Source organism: Typopeltis vanoorti, chromosome 24 (assembly GCF_054136105.1).
Source record: "Typopeltis vanoorti isolate ZY-2024b chromosome 24, IOZ_Tvanoo_1.0, whole genome shotgun sequence".
Classification (NCBI taxonomy): domain Eukaryota; kingdom Metazoa; phylum Arthropoda; class Arachnida; order Uropygi; family Thelyphonidae; genus Typopeltis; species Typopeltis vanoorti.
This window is the reverse complement of record NC_143572.1, coordinates 76658944-76679948: the sequence shown is the minus strand read 5'-3', so window position 1 is coordinate 76679948 and position 21005 is coordinate 76658944. Positions and strand designations below refer to the sequence as shown.

At 35.1% G+C, this 21005-nt stretch overlaps 1 protein-coding gene across 2 annotated transcripts in view; it reads left to right on the top strand.

Moving 5' to 3' along the window:
- The window catches only part of LOC150093418 (RNA-binding protein FXR1-like), a 272912-nt gene extending 253579 nt beyond the window's left edge, over positions 1-19333 (top strand). For both annotated transcript variants that reach the window (XM_090413280.1, XM_090413279.1), the window contains exons 14-15: positions 3124-3273; positions 18192-19333. In XM_090413280.1, coding sequence (XP_090269406.1) covers positions 3124-3273; positions 18192-18556 — 515 coding nt within the window. In that variant the 3' untranslated portion in view covers positions 18557-19333. The remainder of the gene's footprint in view (positions 1-3123; positions 3274-18191) is intronic.
- Positions 19334-21005: the final 1672 nt, after the last annotated feature.

Sequence of the window (21005 nt, the reverse complement as noted above, 5' to 3'; positions counted from 1 at the left end):
GGTAGCCCCCTGTCACCACCACGTGCAGACCTTTTTATGGAAAAACTTGAAAAGGATATTCTTTCTACCATTTTACCAAAACCGTCAATTTGGTGGAGATATGTTGATGACGTGTTCATCATCTGGAAGGATACCATGGAAAACCTTCTCGCGTTTCTGAACAAAATCAACTCACTACACAATAAGATCAAATTCACTATAGAATAGAGAAGAACAAAGAACTTCCTTTTCTTGACATCCTAGTGAGGAGAGAAGATAACAATATCCAACTGTCCATTTACAAGAAACCCACAGATACAGGTAGATATCTACATTATTCGTCCAACCATCATAGATCACAAAAACACAGCATCATTCACATGCTCCGTAATAGAGCTTTAAAGTCTATTTCAAAAGAAGCATATGTACAGAGAGAACTGTCACTAATAGCTAACACTCTATCTCTTAATGGATACCCTTCTAACATTTTAAACAAATGGCTATTTAAAGACAACCACCACCAACGTGTTACGGTGCCTCAATATGTGTCCACAGCTGTCATTCCATATATTAATTCAGTTTCCACAAAATTGGCGAGAATGTTAAAAGCTCATAACATCAGAGTGGTTTTTAAACCAACTACCATGATCAGACAAATCTTAAGATCACCCAAAGATGAGGTACCTTTCTTTAAATGCCCTGGAGTATATGAAATTCCATGCATGTGTGGCCTTTCTTACATTGGTAAAGAAAAACTAATTATTAATATGCATAACATGTCACCTCTGATCTTCTTGCACTTCAAGATGTGCTATAGAATAGTATCAAAGAACCATCACCTTGGCCATGCATGTATATTTATTCAAGGCTAATGTAAAGGTAGCTTTTTAAAGCATTCTTCAGAAGAACATTCATGAGAAATGGCAAAAGTTCAAATCTTCCTTTGAACTCTTCAAAGCCCTTTAATTTTACTGGATTTTTTTTAATAAACCTAAACTCCAGAAATGCTAGTTCTACATATTCAGAATAAATTCTGTTGTATCACTGAAATAGTCATTCAGCATATATTATACTGATTTTCTGAATACAGAAATGCCAAAAAGGCCTCAGCAAAATTCCATAAATGTAATGCTGTTTTAAAGGAAGTGAGCTTACTGGAGTGAGATCCTACTATGTTTATTCTTTATCATTCCATCCATTCATCAATCTTTAATAATGATGCATTATACATATTTATATTATTCAGGGTACACACTCACAGAATAGCAATATCATTGATACTGTATTTTTGCGTTTATTTCTGTTCCCCCTAATTTTTTCCTGGCTTCCCATGATTCCTACAATTAAACACGATATACTAATGCATCATGAAGAGGACACTTTTTGCCACATAAATATTGCATCACATCTGCGTTAATAGCTGTGGTGTGTGGTCACAAATATGGGTCAAATTCTTAGCATTCCAGTAGTTTTAAACCACCCAGGAGGAGGCCAAGCAGAGTGTTTCCTTAGACATTGCACCCAGAAATAAGTGGCTGTGATTGATTGTGTCAACCCATTCAATTGAACATTGTCATTTGTCATGAGTTGCTGTTTTTGTTTTCTGAGTTTCACGTGTTTTGAGTGTGTGAGGTGTTTTAATAAATAATTTATAACTTTTTTGCCCATATTTACAATGAGAAACAGTGTTGGCGATCTAATGAATGTCCCATTTTTTGCCAGAGCTTTTGCAGCTTATATGATTCTAGTCGAAGGAGGTAGGCCTCGGTCTCCTCTTCCAAATTTACTGTTATATTTGCACCTTTGAATAATTCAAATATACCATCCGCCTTCGTTATTGTTTTCTAATATGTCTTAAACACATTGTCTCCCACTCTATGCAGATTTGGTTACAATTAATTGATAAAATATTCAATGTTATCCTACAATTAATTGCATTGGACCGATTAAGATGAGTACCAATGTGCTATACACTCTTATGACTTTCATACATCCTTTGAACTCTTCAGAGCCCTTTCCCTTTGTTTTAATTTTACCGGAAAAATGCAGTCATACAGTCAAATTGATGTTAATTTTGTAACACAGGTTGCATAAGTCACACGACAGCACACTCAACTGAAATGGGATACGCAACACCGCTGATACACATACGCACACGTGTGTGTATATATACACTTGTGTGTGTGTGTACCAGTATACCACAAGTTTTTCAGGATTGTATTTTATTTACAAACTAGCCCTTGACTCAGTCAGTACACTGAAATATTGACTATTTTATCCTCCTCCCCATTAGATTCGAATACATTCTTCCAGAAATATTGAAAATATTTCTAGGGAATTGCACTCACATGCAGAATATTTGGAGTAGTGGCAACCATATCACTTGGAAGCAGGCATTTATCTAGTCCATGTTTTTGAAGCTTAATGAAAAAAAATTGCTTGTGGAAATCAAATAATTTTAATGTTGCTGCATACAACTCAATCCCTAAATTTATTCTAACATATTAGAAGAATTAATTGGTTACTAATGCTACCAAAAATGTGATACATTAACCATTAAGTGAAGATGCTAGATTTCCTGAATAAAAATGAGAATATTAATTACTTTCAACAGTGATTGAATTTTCACAATAAATGTTTAGTTAAAAGAACTGGTGTAACTCAGTTGGTATCGATGCCCTTTGGTTGAAAGACCTAAGGCCTTCTTGCAAAACAGAGAAACCAGTCAGAACGCTAACAGTTAACAGAAATGCAAATAATGCAGATAAGATTAACTGCCCCCCCCCCCCCCCCCCCCATTATCATAAATAGTAATCAGATTTCTAGGGTACCAAGTTACTTAGCTGTTACAAATCCTTGATCCTAACATGAAAGGGAAGGGAAGTGCAGACTTAACCTTTTGTCTCGGAAACAGTTGCTACCATGTTAGCAGCACTAATGTATTGGGTGTATTACATAGCCAAATTACTTATACTGCATTATGAATAAACCAAACATGTGGAGCCTTAACTGATACTTTCTTCTCCATATTTTCTTTTAAAAAATATAAGCATTTAAGTTATGTGAAAATAAGTTTTATTTTTCTATTAATGAATATCATATAGTTTTTTACTATTATTAAATTGATCAAATTGTGTATTTTAGGATCTCTTAGGGGAACTCCTGAACGGGATGGAGAAAGAAGTGATTTCCCTCCCCGTCAGAGAGGCCGCAATGATCGTCGACGAGTAACCGATGAAGATGAATCTGTATTGGATAGCCATGAAGTTTCTAGCATTGCTAGCATGGATCAAGGTAAATTAATATTAATGGTTTAGCTTTAAGTTGCTTTTTTCTTCCTCTTGCTAATTTTATGTTATAACCAGAAAACCAAGCCATTTTTTTCTAATTTCATGTAATACTCATTGCATAATACCCACTAAAGGTTGTAAACTTTATTACTTTACAATCTTGGGTTATAAAATTAGTACCATAGGTGAGTTAAGGGTTAGATATTGCAGAAACCTACAGACATGGAAATTTTTCAAGCAGGGTAGCAATGCTCTTACACAGGATAATGAAATTCATCTGTCACATTTGCAAACATCTTCTGGCCTACTTGGCCGAGTGGTTAGCATATCTGCTCTCTGGCCAAAAGGCTGTGGGTTCGAATCCCAACGTGGGCGTGGATGTTTGTAATTGTCTGTGAAAATACTTGGGGGTGGTGGCGGCAGTAACGTTGGGTGCAGATGATGGTGGTGGTGGTTGCAGTTCACTGTATTTGGTGGAATGAGAAAGGAGACGGAGAGTTGTAGAGTGGGTGCCCTCCCTCGATGAGTCTTTGGACTCCTTGGAGGTGTCATGTAATAATAATAATGTGTGTCCACAGTAAGATTTTAAACCCTATTCTAATGCCAACTGCATCCTGAGTGGATAACCTATATATATTGTAACAAGCAAAATATTTCAACTATTTAGGCATAATTTTTAGTGAAGAATGCAAATTCAATTTAATAATAGACAACAGAATTAGCAAATTTGGTGTGGTAAGAAGTCAACTGAATAAATTTTGTATGCAATTGACTTCTTAATAATTGATCTCACTGTTTACAAGACCATGTTCAAACCAATTTTAATTTTACAGATCTGAATTCTGGGTTAAAAATAAAAGACTGGAGATCACAGATATGACAGTTCTGAGAAAAATTAGAAAAAGTAAATAGATGACATTGATCATCATCATCAAATTCCTGCCATGTACCCTCAAGGGATGTACAGGATATGATAGTACTACCTGAAAATTTTACATCATTACTAACTTCCTATCTACAATTTTCCTCCAAATCAGTCTGTTACTTGTCAAGACTCCAACATTACCAGATCTCATATTTCTATCATCTAAGGCACTTTGTACCATATCAATCCACCTTTATCTTGGTCTTCCTCTGGGTCGTTTTCCTGCCAACTTGGCAGAGAACATTTGTTTTGCTAATCTTTCCTCGCCCATTCTGTTTAAGTGACCATACCATCTGAGATTAGCTCTGCTAATGCATTCCTGGATGCTGACAATGTCAAGTTCTTTCCTAATATTCTCGTTTTTAAGATGATATTGCCATTGATGCCATCTGTTCACGCCTCTAATCTTTCTCAGGACTCCCATATCTGCAGCCTCTAGTCTTTGATCAAGTGTTTTACTTCTGATCCAGCTCTCATATCCATAAGTTAAAACTGGTTTGAACACTGTCTTGTATACAACTAATTTAGTGTTCTGACTAATTTCTCTCTTATTCCATATGAATTTATTCAATTGACTTCCTACCATACCAGCTTTGTTGATTCTGTTGTCTATTTCCATATTTAATTTACCATCTTCACTAAAAATCGTACCTAAGTAGCTGAAATGTTTAACTTGTACCACAGGTTCTCCATTCACAATAGTTGACATTTTCAATGATTCTGCCTATTTTCATTGTCTTTGTCTCTTTATTGCTGACCTTCATACCATATTTATTACATAAGTTATTCAATTTAGTCTGAGAATCTTGCAGACTTGTAGCGGATTTATTTAGAAGTATAACATCATCCGCATAAAGCAAAGAGCTGACATTAACATCTCCAATTTTGATATCATGTTTAATACCCCTTTCCTTCATAATGTGATCAATATAGATAATGAATAACAGAGGGGATAATGTACATCCTTGTCTCACACCAGATTTAACATTAAACCATCTTCCTGTACTCCCGTACTTTTCTCCCGTTTTCATGTCACCTTTATCATCTCTAACTCCTTTTACAGTCTTTCCTCTATTCCTAAGCTTCTTGAACAACTTCCAGAATATTTTGCCACCTTCTGGATATGTTCTTTTCACAGTCCTCCCATGACTTTTGTTTAGCTAGTTTTACACACTGTTTAGCTTTCTTGCATTTGTCTCTGTATTCTCTAAGAGCACAAGCTGACTTATTTGCCAGGAACTTTTGATATGCTTTCTTTTTTTCTTTCACTGCCTCTTTAACTTCCTGTGTCCACCATGGAGTTCTAATTTTTCTGTCCTTGCAGACAACTTCACCACATGCTTCTCTAGCTGAATCAATCAGGATTTTCTTCAAGGCCTGCCACTGAATCTCCAAGATTTGGTTCTTGTTCTCAAACTCTTTTTTCGTTTTTCCTTCAATAATGTTTGTGTATTTCAGTCTACAGTTCACATCTGAGAGCTGCTCAACTTTTATTCGCTTTAAAACTTACGTGTTATTCTTTTCAATATGAAATTTAAATTTTATCCTGATCAAGACTAAATAGTGATCGCTTCCAATTTCAAATCCTCTGTAAACTCTGGTGTCCTGCACCAGGGAGAAAACATCACTATCAACAATGACATAGTCAAGATGGACGAATCAATCGACCGTGAGATGCGGTGATTGATTCATTCAATCCAATACTCTTGGAGGGTAATGGATGGCAATGCTGTAGCCAATGAAGTTCTAACTGAGGCTCAGCTATTGCTGTTGCCCTCCTGCCATGATCAGAGCTTTAATAGCTCAATAACACCTTATCCCTACACTGTCCTCTACAGATAACAGGGAATATGAAAAGCATTCTTGCTTCGCCCCTTTAAGCCAGTCCTTATAAGGACTATAAGGACATAGTCAATGAGACTTTTCTTATTCCTTGCCTCTTCTCTCCATGTGAATTTGTGTACATTTTTATGTTGGAACATGGTGTTAGTAATAACCAGTCCATGTCCTGAGCAGAAATCCAACAGATATTTGCCATTATTATTAGCTTTGCTCTTTTCTCCAAATTTTCCCAAAATATTTTTGCATGTCTGACAATCATTTCCTACTCTGCTATTCAGATCCCCAACAAGGACCAACTTTTCCTTTTTCATTGTGTCAGTTGCTTTTTCTAAAGCATCAAAAAATTCCTCCGCTTCTACCTTAGTAGAACCTTCTGAGAGACCAAGGCACAAATAGGTCTCATTGTCTAGTTCCCCATTCTCATATTTGCCCACATCACTCTACTTGAGACTGTCTGCCATTCAAGAAGATTAGCCTCGTATTTTGTGTTGAATACTATGGCTACTCCTTTTCCTTGATTGTCATTGCTTGAATATAACATTTTGTATTTATTGCTCAGAAAGATCTCCCCAGTTTTTGTCTTTTTTCTTTCAGTCACCCCTATTATGTCGATCTGGTACTTATCTAATTCCTCAGCTAGCTCCATTTCTTTGCCATTCAGGCTTCTTATGTTGATAGTACCAATCTTTAACTCTGGTGATGTTGAGTTGGGGTGTGTTTTTAGATTTGTTTCAGTAGCTGAATTTTCGCTGTTTGCCTTTGTTTCCTGGCAAAAACAATGAGGGCCTTGTTTAACTGGGCGACACCCCAGCCGGCATGAAATTTTGTCATGTTGTACCATCATTTTCTATATTGGTTTAAGCCAATAAGAATACAATTTGGTCGGCTAAATCCAAAATTGCCAGCCCATCCTTGTTCATTCAGTATCCAGGTAGATACCCAATAGGGTGCACCATGAGGTGAGGATTGGACATTAGGTCAGAAGCCCTGGTCGGTTCTCTGCATTCCTTTAAAGGCTATGTGGAGGTCTCCTCTCAGTTATACAGCTTTGACCCTTAAGCACCCCTAGATGACATTGATAACAATCATATTAAAAATGTTAGAATATTAGAAATTAACTTGATATTGTTAGCAAGATACATATGGGTGGATGTGAAAGGTTGTGTGGTCACTTAAACAAAATGGGAGAGGAAAGATTAGCAAAACAGGTGTTTAATGCCAGTGGCAGCTAAAGACCTAGAGAAAGACCAAAATCTAGTTAGAAGTGCCTTAGAAGAATGAAATATAAGATCTGATAATATTGGAATTCTGACAGATTTGTTTGGAAGAAATTTGTCAATAAGATATTGATTATGATGTAATATTTTCACGTAAGCACTGTAATAATATATTGTACACCTCTTAGGATGCATATCAGGAATTTGATTATGATGAATTCCTGCTATATGATCTACTCTGGATTATGATTTTCTTTGTCTCATTTTTGTTGCTTTCATTTGCTGTCTTTGCTTCACTCCTAATTTCATTCACCATGACTTCTTTGATTATTTATCCAAATGAAGATCATTTTCCTTAGAGACTTCATTGTGTATAATCGAGCTAACTCCTTTTCTCTGATAAAAGCTGGAAGGGAAGCTGAATTATTTGTTGTCATTAATGACCTTAACATAGATTATTTACTTAATCAAAAACGAAATAATCCTTCATATTTGTCTTTATATGTAAACATTATCCCAACAGCATGGATCTTTTGTTATTCAGTTGTCCCTCCTTACATACTATAGTCTGACCACATAAGCAAGAGCTGTCGTTGGAAGACTGCCAAAAAGAGTCAATTCATGATGAAGGGGAGAAAGAAATAAGGCGATGTACAAATTGTGCACCAACACGTGAAATCACGTGCTTTATACGTAAAATTTTCCAACTGTTATACAAGCAAAATAGTTACCACTTTAAAAACTACAATGATCATAAAAGAGAAGTTAATTTTCCGACAGGTAATAATAAACACTCATCCCACAGTACGGATTGATTACCCTATTATCGGAATGGATTCTACTTCTTTTGACATGTGCAGAAGTGTCAACGGGTCTTGTATCTGTGGGCGTACTATACTACAGATGTTGGCTCTCCTCTTGGCAATACTGACCGTGACATTATCCATTTTTTTCTTTTCTGCAACTTGACCTTCTAGCCAGTCTTAGCCTCGTATAATTTCAGCAGCAATTTAAAAGTATTATATCTCAGCTTCTATGGCATATAAATACATGGGGAGAAAGAAATTGGGAAGTTGCTAAGAGATTGCAGCATCTCACAGCAAAAACTCAAAAACTGGTGTAAATTTATGTCTTTACTATAGTTGAAATATATATATGTCTGTACTGTTTTGGACATATAAGCATGGTGACACATGTATACTTCTTTACTACTGAGAAGATTAAAGGGCACTATAGCATGCTAGTTGCAATGAGCTGCAGGATTTCTGCACCTCTTTTCCATGGTTTGATTACTCATTCTCCTATCCAAACATGTGCCTTGACCAGATAATTAAGATAATCCTTCTTAGAATAAGGGCCTTCATTCTCTGATCCATAATAGCTGCTGAAAATATCCAAGCCTTGGTTCTCCAACAAGTTTACAAATGAAGTCAGTCAATTGGAAGTTAAGAAATCTTTGCTTTCCTCTCAGTATTGTAACTTTAAAGCTTGTTTATTTATTTACACTACTACTTACATTTGGGGGTGGGATAGTCTTTAAATGCTTTAAAAAATTGCTTTAGATGTAAAATGTGGAAAATTTGCTTCCTGCTTATAAGCAATAGACTGTTTAGTGGAACATCTGCCTTTCTATGATTCCACCTCTCACATTTAGGCAACAGTTTTATAACACTGTCTGAACAGAATGGCTGACTCTTTCGCATCAGCCACCTTCTGTCATAAACACCACCTCACTGCAGCTTTTCTCTGATTTTCTGTCACAAGGACATCAGAGAAATCCTCAATTTGCCCAACAGTATTTCTTCTAAAAAAAACTTGTGTTCTAGAATTAACTTTTAACATATGTCACTTAAAATGCTATATCGTACTTGTCTTGTATGTACCCAACATCATAGAAGCAACATTTATCCATTGCATCACTCCTCTCAAAAATAATGTAAAAGGTTTCACTCAATGGAGCCATTTAATTACTAATCACCAATATGGATTTCACTACTCTTGTTCCAGCCGATATCCTAGCCAATATTACCCAATTTTAGGTGCATGTTATGGTTAGTTTGGAAAAACTTTTGATTGCTGTTGACATTTCCAAGGCCTTTTATCTGATCTGTCATACAGCATTAGTTACTCTTCTACTCTTTGTGAATAGGTTACCACTAGTTGTTCATTTCACATCATGGTGGATGATTTCCTCTCATACAATTTCTCTATTGCTTTGATACCACAGGACTGTCTTCTTTTGTCCCATATTCCTCCTCTTATACATCAGTGACCTTCTCTTGCTATCCATAGTTCTACTGATGATTCCATTTCATGTCTTCATTTGACAAACCTTGCATCTCAAATTATTTTCAGGCTTTGGGATTTGAGATCTTGGAGTCTCTTAACCAGTGTCTGATCTCCTTATCATTTTCTGGTGAGGTACAGATAATTGCATATGAATTTATTGTAAATGTGAACACCATCTAGAAAAGATTCGCACATTAGTAACACAGATAGTCTGAAGGTTATATAATTTGGGGACTCCTCTAGACCAAATATGCAACTTTTTCAAACTTCTTCAGGCCTGCAGTAAACATCACTAGTGATTTTCACAAATGTGCTTAAGTACGTTTTGAACCAGCAGCCTGTGAGTTTCAGAGCAGAAACAATACCATTTAGCTAGTGAGAGTGGAAAATTAGTAGCCTTGCTAAGCATCTGATTAAATGGAACAAAATTACTTCAGTTCACAAGAATAAATTCAAGAACTAGTGATAGTTTACTGAATCATTTGCAGCATGATGTGCACACGAACCAGTAGAGTTGTGAACCATCTAAAAATTTCAGACAGCTTATGCTCCAGCTGGACCTAATCAATAAATTGATCATGAGTGATCACCAATCAAGATGCTAAGTCACATTTATAGTAAAGGAATTTACTATTTTCATATTTTAGTGTTGTGGATAATTAAATGAACTCAGCTGAATTTGAACTACTGCCGAAGCAAACAAGTGGACATAACTCTGGCGCCAGAAATACTACTTAAATCTACTGGTCACAAAACATTTTACTTGCCCATAGTATGAAATACATATATACACACCTGATAGTGTGTGTGTGTATATATACGTGCACACATGTACCACCATTTCATTTTCAGCAACAAACAGTGCATTTGTATTTTTTCATATAATTTTGATACTGTTCTGCTACTGGAAGTATAGGGAGATTAGCTCATAACCAAGATGACAACATTGCCTCCCATTAGTGAAAGTGACAATGCAGTCTTGACTTGGGAGATTGTAAAACATGAATATTCTATCAAGACTGGGTATTTGTAGAACTACAAGGCAGGTGATTATGACATGCTTAGGAAGAAGCTTAAATTTGTCTATAACAGTATTTTTATACCATTGCATAAAACCCTGCAGGCTTCAATATGTTAGTAGTGCATGGGATATAGTTAAGTGTCATCTAGAGCAGCGCTTCTTAAACTTTTTTCACTAGCGACCCCTTTTCACCTGAGAAATCTTTATGCAGCCCCATTTTGCCTGAGAAATTTTTACGTGACCCCAGGTATATATGTATATAAAATAGGTATAAAAATCAAACATTTACTGATAATAAATCATAAAAAAAATTATTTTAAAACAATTCTTTGGTATACGTATAATTTTACCATTTACATAAAGAATTACAAACAATAACCTCGAATCTGAGTTAAATTTTGGTCATTGCGCGTTCAGAAACCTTTTACTATTGCCAAATTTTTCACGATCCCCTCATTTGGTTACGTGACCCCATTTGGGGGTCGCGACCCACGGTTTAAGAAGCTCCAATCTATCATCATCAAATTCCTGCCATGCACCCTCAAGGGGTGTACAGGATATGACAGTACTACATGAAAAAATTACATCATTACTAACTTCCTATCTACAATTTTCCTCCAAATCAGTCTGATACTTGTCAGGACTCCAACATTATCAGATCTTATATTTCTATCGTCTAAGGCACTGTGTACCATATCAATCCACCTATATCTTGGTCTTCCTCTGGGTCGTTTTCCTGCCAACCTGGCAGAGAACACTTGTTTTGCTAATCTTTCCTCTCCCATTCTATTTAAGTGACCATACCATCTGAGATTAGCTCTGCTAACACATTCCTGGATGCTGACAATGTCAAGTTCTTTCCTAATATCCTCATTTTTAATATGATATTGCCATTGATGCCATCTGTTCATGCCTCTAATCTTTCTCAGGACTCTCATATCTGCGGTCTCTAGTCTTTGGTCAAGGGGTTTATTTCTGACCCAGCTCTCAGATCCATAAGTTAATTGGTTTGAACACAGTCTTGTATACAGCTAATTTAGTGTTCTCACTAATTTCTTTCTTATTCCATATGAATTTATTCAATTGACTTCCCACGATACCAGCTTTGCTGATTCTGTTGTCTATTTCTATATTTAGTTTACCATCTTCAGTAAAAATTGTGCCTAAGTAGCTGAAATGTTTTACTTGTTCCACAGGTTCTCCATTCACAACACAGTTGACATTTTCAATGATTCTGCCTATTTTCATTGTCTTTGTCTTTTTATTGCTGACCTTCATACCATATCTATTACAACAGCTATTCAATTTAGTCAGAGAATCTTGCAGACTTGTAGCGGATTTATTTAGAAGTATAACATCATCCGCATAAAGCAAAGAGCTGACATTAACATCTCCAATTTTGATATCAGTTTTAATACCACATTCCTTCATAATGTGATTCATATAGATAATGAATAACAGAGGGGATAATGTACATCCTTGTCTCACACCAGATTTAACATTAAACCATCTTCCTGTACTTCCTTCAATTCTAACTGCTGACTCACAACTCAAATAAAGACTAAGTATTGCTTGATATAACGCCCCATTGACACCAATATAACTGCAGCGTATTGAATAGCTTCTCTCTTGGCACCTTGTCATATGCCTTTTCCAAATCGACAAAACTTAAATACAGATCTTTGTTATATTCCCATGCTTTCTCGACTATTTGTCGTAAAGTGAAGATCTGATCCTGACAGCCTCTATCTAGCTTGTTCTTCATCAAGCTTTTCTTCCACAATTCTTCTCAATCGTTTCTCAAGTATACTTGCATAGATCTTGCCAGGAGCACTCAGTAGGGAAATACCTCTGTAATTCTCACATTGTTTTATTTCCCTTTTTATATATGGGTACTATGAGAGCTCTACTCCAATCATCGGGAATTCGTCCCTCTGTCCAGGCTTTCTGAACTATGCAGTGCAGCCACTGTAAGACTTTTATACCACCATACACTTCAGCATTTCTGGTCGAATATCATCTACTCCTGCTACCTTTCCACATTTCAAGCCTTTGATGGCTTTTTCTACTTCAAGTATGGATATGTATTCCTGACTGCATGCCTGGTCAGTGTTTTTTTATCACTGTGCTGACATCACTGCATGTTTCATTTAGCAGTTTTTCAAAGTAATTACTCCATACTTCAAGGATATCTTTTTCTCCTGTTTTCATGTCACCTTTATCATCTCTAACTCCTTTTACAGCACTCTTTCCTCCATTCCTAAGCTTCTTCAACAACCTCCAGAATATTTTGCCACCTTCTTGATATTTATTTTCTATATTCTTGCCAAAGTCCTCCCATGACTTTTGTTTAGTTAGTTTTACACACTGTTTAGTTTTCTTACATTTGTCTCTGTATTCTATAAGAGTAAAAGCTGACTTATTTGCCTGGAACTTTTGATATGCTTTCTTCTTTTCCTTCACTGCCTCTTTAACTTCCTGTGTCCACCAGGGAGTTCTGATTTTTTTTATCCTTGCACACAACCTCACCACATGCCTCTCTGGCAGAATCAATCAATGTTTTCTTCAGAGTTTGCCACTGAATCTCCAAGGTTTGATTCCTGTTCTCAAACTCTTTCATTTTCTTTTCAATAATCTTTCTGTATTTTAGTCTACAGTTCACATCTGAGAGCTGCTCAACTTTTATTCGCTTTAAAACTTTCTTACATGTTATTCTTTTCAATATGAAATTCAATTTTATCCTGCTCAATACTAAATAGTGATCACTTCCAATTTCAAATCCTCTGTACACTCTGGTGTCCTGCACCAGGGAGAAAACATCACTATCAACAATAACATAGTCAATGAGACTTTTCTTATTCCTAGCCTCTTCTCTCCATGTGAATTTGTGCCCATTTTTCTGTTGGAACATGGTGTTAGTAATAACCAATCCATGTCCTGAGCAGAAATCCAACAGATATTTGCCATTATTTTTAGCTTTGCTCTTTTCTCCAAATTTTCCCAAAATATTTTTGTATGTCTCACAATCATTTCCTACTCTGCTATTTAGATCCCCAACAAGGACCAACTTTTACTTTTTCATTGTGTCAGTTGCTTTTTCTAAAGCCTCAAAAAATTCCTCCACTTCTATCTTAGTAGAACCTTCTGTGGGACCATAGGCACAAATAAGTCTCATTGTCCAGTTCCCCATTCTCATATTTGCCCACATTACTCTACTTGAGACTGACTGCCATTCAAGAAGATTAGCCTCATATTTTGTGTTGAATACTATGGCTACTCCTTCTTTTCCTTGATTGTCATTGCCTGAATATAACATTTTGTATTTATTGCTCAGAAAGATCTCACCAGTTTTGGTCTTTTTTGTTTCAGTCACACCTATTATGTCGATCTGGTACTTATCTAATTCCTCAGTTTGCTCCATTTCTTTGCCATTCAGGCTTCTTACGTTGATAGTACCGATCTTTAACTCTGATGATGTTGAGTTGGGGTTTGTTTTCAGATTTGTTCCAGTAGCTGACTTTTCGCTGTTCGCCCTGGTTCTCTGGCGAAAACAACGGGGGCCTCGTTTAACCGGCGATGCCCCAGCCGGCATGAAATTTTGTTATTTTGTACCATCATTTTTTATTTTGGTTTAACCATTAAGAATACAATTTGGTCGGCTAAATCCCAAATTGCTAGCCCATCCTCGTTCGTTCAGTATCAAAGTAGATACCCAACAGGGTGCACCACGAGAAGGTGAGGATTGGACATTAGGTCAGAAGCCCTGGTCGGTTCTCCGCATTCCTTTAAAGGCTATGTGGAGGTCTCCTCTCAGTTATACAGCTTTGACCCTTAAGCACCCCTACTTTCCTTTGTTAGCTACTTATTTAGTCAGAATTCCTTATTTTAAGTCATATTACAATATTAATACATTCCTTCCTTTATCAGCTACTTTAACAACAACCCTTACGTTTTATACATTTTACTGGATGCAAGAAATTTTCCATTAAATAATTCATTTTTGTATGCAGGGGTTTTAATTTATGATATTTATTCTTCATGTTACACCATGATAGCTGAGAATACTATATTCCCAAGATATCAGGTGTAACAATAGGTTCTCCATTCACAATGCAGTTGATATTTTCAATGCTTCTGCCTATTTTCATTGTCTTTGTCTTGTTATTGCTTACCTTCATACCATATTTATTGCAACAGTTATTCAATTTAGTCAGGGAATCTTGCAGACTTGTAGCAGATTTATTTAGAAGTATAATATCATCTGCATAAAGCAAAGCACTGGCATTAACATCTCTAATTTTGATATCAGGTTTAATACCACTTTCCTTCATAATGTGATCCATATAGATAATGAATAACAGAGGGGATAATGTACTTCCTTCAATTCTAACTGCTTGCTTACAACTCAATGAAAGACTAAGTATTGTTTGATATAATCTCCTATTGGCACCATATAACTTTAGCATATTGAATAGCTTGGTACCTTGTCATATTCCTTTTCCAGATCTACGAAACTTAAATACAGATCTTTGTTATATTCCTATGATTTCTCAACAATTTGTTATAAAGTGAAGAGCTGATTCTGACAGCCTCTATTTGGCCTGGATCCAGCTTGTTCTTCATGAAGCTTTTCTTCTGCAATACTTCTCAACCGTTTCTCAAGTATACTTGTGTAAATCTTACCAGGAACATTTAGTAGAGAAATACCTCTGTAATTCTTATATGCAGTTTTATTTCCCTTTTTTTGTATATGGGTACTATGAGATCTCTACTCCAATCATTCCATGATTCGTCCCTCTGTCCAGGCTTTCTGAACTATGCAGTGCAGCCACTATAAGACTTTTATACCTCCATATTTGAGTATTTCTGGTCGAATATCATCTACTCCTGCTGCCTTTCCGCATTTTATTATATATCAAGTATGGATATGTATTCCTGACTGCATGCCTGTTGAGTGTTTTTTACCAAAGCAGGGATAGCACAGTTTCATTTAGCAATTTCTCAAAGTGATTACTCCATACTTCAAGGATATCTTTTTCTCCAGTTTCATTTCACCTTTATCCTCTCTCTCTAATATTCCTTTTCTAGCAGTCTTTCCTCCATTTCTGAGCTTCTTCAACAACCTCCAGAATATCTTGCCTCTTATTGATATTTATTTTCCATGTAACTTTTGTTTAGCTAGTTTTACAGTGTTTAGTTTTCTTACATTTGTCTCTGTATTCTCTAAGAGTACAAGCTGACTTATTTGCCAGAAGATTTGATATACTTTCTTCTTTTCCTTCACTGCCTCTTTAACTTCCCATGTCCACTATGGAGTGCTGATTTTTCTATCCTTCCACACAGCCTCACCATATGCTTCTCTGACTGAATTCAGGGCTTGCCACTGAATCTCCACAGTTTGGTTCCTGTTCTCAAACTCTTTCATTTTTTCTTGAATAATGTTTGTGCATTTTAGTCCACAGTTCATATCTGAGAACTGCTCAACTTTTATTTGCTTTAAACTTTTCTTACATGTTCTTCTTTCCAATATGAAATTCAATTTCATATTCTGCTCAAGACTAAATAGTGATCACTTCCAATTTCAAATCCTGTGTACAGTCTGGTGTCCTGCGCCAGTGGGAAAACATGACTATCAACAATAACATAGTCATTAGACTTTTCTTATTCCTTGCCTCTTCTCTCCATGTGAACCTGTGTACATTTTTATGTTGGAACATGGTGTTAGTAATAACCAGTCCATATCCTGCGCAGAAATCCAAGTATTTGCCATGATTAGCTCTGCTCTTTTCTGAAAATTTTTCCAAAATATTTCTATACATCTGACAATCATTTCCTACTCTGCTATTTAGATCTCCAACAAGGACCAACTTTTTCTTTTTCATTATGTCAGTTGCTTTCTCTAAAGCCTCAAAAAAATTCCTCTACTTCTATCTTAGTAGAGCCTTCTGTGGGATCATAGGGACAAATAAGTCTCATTTTCAAGTTCCCCCATTCCGATATTTGCCCACATCACTCTACTAATCTGCCTGCCATTCAAGGAGATTAGCCTCATATTTAGAGTTGAATACTATGGCTGCTACTCCTTTTCCTTGATTGTCATTGACTGAATATAACATTTTGTACTTATTGCTTAGAGAGAGCTCACCAGTTTTTGTCTTTTTTTTTTTGTTTCAGTCACCCCTATTATGTCAATCTGATACTTATCTAATTCCTCAGCTCGCTCCATTTCTTTGCCATTCAGGCTTTTTATGTTGATATTACCAATCTTGAACTCTGGTGATGTTGAGTTGGGGTGTGTTTTAAGAAATATGTATTATATAAACTGAAATTTAAAAAATAAATAAAAAGAAATTCTTTCTATCAGTTGAATTTTGTGCGTAATATGATGCATGTGGCTTATTGCAACACGATAAAATTAGAAGGTAAAAATAGAATGATATCGTTGCTTCAGTGAGACTCCAAAATTAAAAACTAGAATATATCTCAAATATTTTCTCTAATATTGGATACAATCCCTACAAAAATAAAAAGATTATTAAAATCTCCTCCAATAACATACAGACTAACAGATTACACAGATCTCTCCAAAAGAGAGGTAGTCCTTCCTAGAAAAAATCAAAAATTCTTTTTCTAACCTTCAGAAATGAAATGCCTTAGCTAAAATATTGCTAATAAGTCTGCTTTTTGTTTAACCTATTGTGTTAAGCAATGAAACCTCTGATGTCATATGTTCAATCAATACAAATAGAAGTACTGTATTTATGTGAAAATAAGTATTTTGCAAAGTACTTCAACATTCTACTAAATCATGTAGTTGTTTTCCTAATTATTGAAATATTAGACAATATATTGTGGATATTTGAAATTCCTGCCTTTTTTTTTTTTTTTTTTTTTTTTTTGCATGGCCAAAGCAATATGAAAAGCAATGGCAAATTCATTTGTGAAAACCTCATAATTAATTTTAATGGAACTTGTGACATAGTATCTTAGAGAGAGAGAAAAACTGAACATGCTTGGCACAGTAAATAACTTTAATGAAATTAGAATTCAAAGAGACAGAATACAAAGCAAATACAACATTTGATTAACCAGTAACAGCAAGTGCCACACATTAAAGAGGATCTTATCAAATATATAGTAAATCATTTCTGATTGTTATAGGATGAGAATCTGAAACTTTCATGAGACCGAGAAAAGCAATCATTCCAATTTAAGTTAAGCTGATCTAACAGGGCTTCGGAATTATCTTTGAAAAGACATTTGTATTTAAAACTGATTCTATGAAAACTCCTTATTCCAAAGAATTGTGTTTGGTCTCAATACCATGTTGTGCAGACCACACTTTTCAGGTTTAAGGTAAAGTATTCATTGTAGTATTGATATTTTGCTAATCTCTTTTTTCCATAGAGTTGCCTGTCTGTCCAAGCATATGTTAGATGAACATTCACAAGAAATCTGGTAAATTAAATGCCAGCTAGATGTAGAGGCAAAAGTTTGTCTTTTGTACCATGTTTTCTCTCTCATAAACTTAATCATTGCCTCTCTAATATCCATATTTTGATATATATGTTTTTTCAATGTTATTAATTATTTAATTTTTTTTCTATATATATATATATATATATTAGAGAGCGTTTCATCAGTGGAAGGCTCCCAAAATCGGCGCAGGCGTAGAAGACGATATGGTAGATATGGTGCTGAACCAAGTGGATATGATAGGTGGAGAGGTTCAGATAGGAGATACTCAGAACCTAGAGATGTTGGAAGAAATCAGGCATCTAATGACAGAAGATACAATGGATTTACTGCTCCAGATGATAATAGCACTAATGGAGAAGAAAATTCTGTGTGTAAACCAAATGGTCCTCCTTTGGGTCTTCCTAAAGAACAGCGGGATACACATTTATCAAGACCTCGCTCCAACAGTGCTTCAGGGAAAAAACCTGAGGTTACAGTCACCAAAAATGCACAAATAATTAATGGTACTACATAAGATTTAATGACCACATAGGCTATTTTGTCCGCGTGGTATTTCTGAGCTTTAGCCAGAATTATCGGTTAATTGCACTATAGAAAAAAGAACAGCATGAAACTCTGTTTCTCCCTGACCTAAACTTTATGCCTACTGATGTGTGAAAACTGTATTTGATCTGAGCTTTTGTTGCCTTGATCAGCAAATTGAAATGATATGATTGCCTTAGGTACGTAGTGAAGATTGTGCTTCAAGATGAGCATTGAAAATATGTTGAAGGAATGAGCAAAACATAATTTGTATTTTCAGTGTGTTGTAGAATGATACCCATCCTTCTGTCCTGTAATGGTTTTGCTCAAAAAAAAAAAATAAAAATGCATATCCAGACTGTGCTTGTTCTATAGGTTTAATAACAGTTAGTAGCCATGATTTAATTTTTTTTTTGCCAACAATAGTTAAAGGTGTTTAAGTGGGTTTTGTTGATTATACTTAGAATGTGCCTTGTAATGTAAATAATTCTCCTAGTAAAGTTATTTATTGTTTGTTTCTTCTTATCCTTTTTTTTTCTGTGTGTGAGAAAAGCTTTTCTTTCAAGATTGTTTGTGGGATCTATTGTGATACCAATTCTGGAAAATAAAATAAAAATGAACATTTCTGCCACAGTTCATAATAAAAAGAAAAGAAAGCCTTGTTTTTATTGTTTTGATAACCAAGGTAAAAGTGTTAAAGCCTCTTGCCATGTCCGATGCTAATGCTGTAATAGCATTTGTATGGTAATAAAGGCCATTTCATAAATTAGTAGTAGTATTTGTTTGTGATTTATTTTTATGAATATTTGAAGTTTATAAGCTTGCCAATAATAGACAAAGTTTTAGTTGATGTACTCTCCCTTTCTAGTCACTTATACCAGTTTTATTTCATTAAATGCTGCTAAAGGCCAATTTAATACATTCATGCTGGCATACACAAATTACACAGGATAAGAACATTTTACTTGTGTTCTAGTGCCTAATGGTATTCGGAGGAGTGTTTCACCATTGTTTCTGCCCTACAGAGAAGGTGATTTGCTCATTAGTTTCACACAAACTAAACTCAAACGTATAATGTACTATTACTATTACCATTTCATGCTAATAATTGGAAGGGGTAGGGAACAGAAAGTGTAACATTACATTTAAAAAACTACCATCTTGTGGTCTGTCATACTGTCCTCCTTTAGTTGTCTGTGAAAATCAATGATAGTTTTAGAATTCAAAATGAATAATGATTTAAAATTTCTTTTGATTGCATTATGAGCCATTGAATTCAAAAACTGATTTTTTTATTTTATTATATATATATATATTTAAGGAGTTGCTTGTATTTGCTGGTTCTATTGGTCCTGTGTCCAGTTGGAGGTAGAATTAATGACAACTTTTTTTAACCATGGTATGGTAATAATTGAAAACCAGAATATTTTCTGAAATATAATAGCTGATAAAACTATCATTGCAAAAATTTAATTTTTTTCTTTCCAAAATCACATACCATATGTATGTGGTTTTGGAAATCATTGAACACAATATTACATACAAATGTAATATTGTATCCCGGGAATGTCTCATTAGCATGGATGAACTAGTATCTCAGTTTCTGCCATATTGCACATATGATATTAATGCATGAAGTGACACATATTTTCTAACAGTCTTTGAAAATACCCAAAATATGCCATCTTGAGTATGTATATCAACACTTAATTAGAAATCTGAAATGTGAAGAGGCAAATAGTGGAAAAGAAGTTGACAAGTTTGTCTTACAATATATAGTCATGAATTCATGGAAGATAATGAGAATCTATTTAGGTTTTGCTGACTTTAATTGGGTGTTGGAAATAAAATAGTGCAAAACATTATGCATGGTGTAAATGGAATCTGATATCACAATACTTAGCTCATACTAAAATTGCAAATTGACATTTAGTATTGAAGATGATCCACAGAGATGGTTTGTTTTTGCTGCTCAATCAGGTTTAAATAACCTAATTGAACCATATATTTTCTTCACTGTTACTGATAAATCTATAAGGACGGAATCATCAACTTCATTGGGAAAAGTGGCAATGTATTGTTCAGTGATAAGTTGAAAATTTCTTCTCAAGGAGATATTAATTTTATATTAGAGTACTAGTCTAATTTAATTTGAGTATTTTTAATTAGATGCAGCATTAGGTTGAGTGGATATTTTTTAATAATTATATTTTTATATTGTTAAATTAATGTGTGCTAACATAACAGTGGAAGCAGGTAGTCCTTTGCTTAACTTTGGCATGAGTAGTTTCATGAGGTGTGTGGCTTGTGAGAAGTAGACGAAACTACTCGCATTTGTTACAAATATTAGTACTTTTATTTACTTATGTTTGTAACAATTAACACTAACTAGAAAACACGACTGCTGTTTTTGCACATGGTGTAAGTTTCCTGCTTTTTTT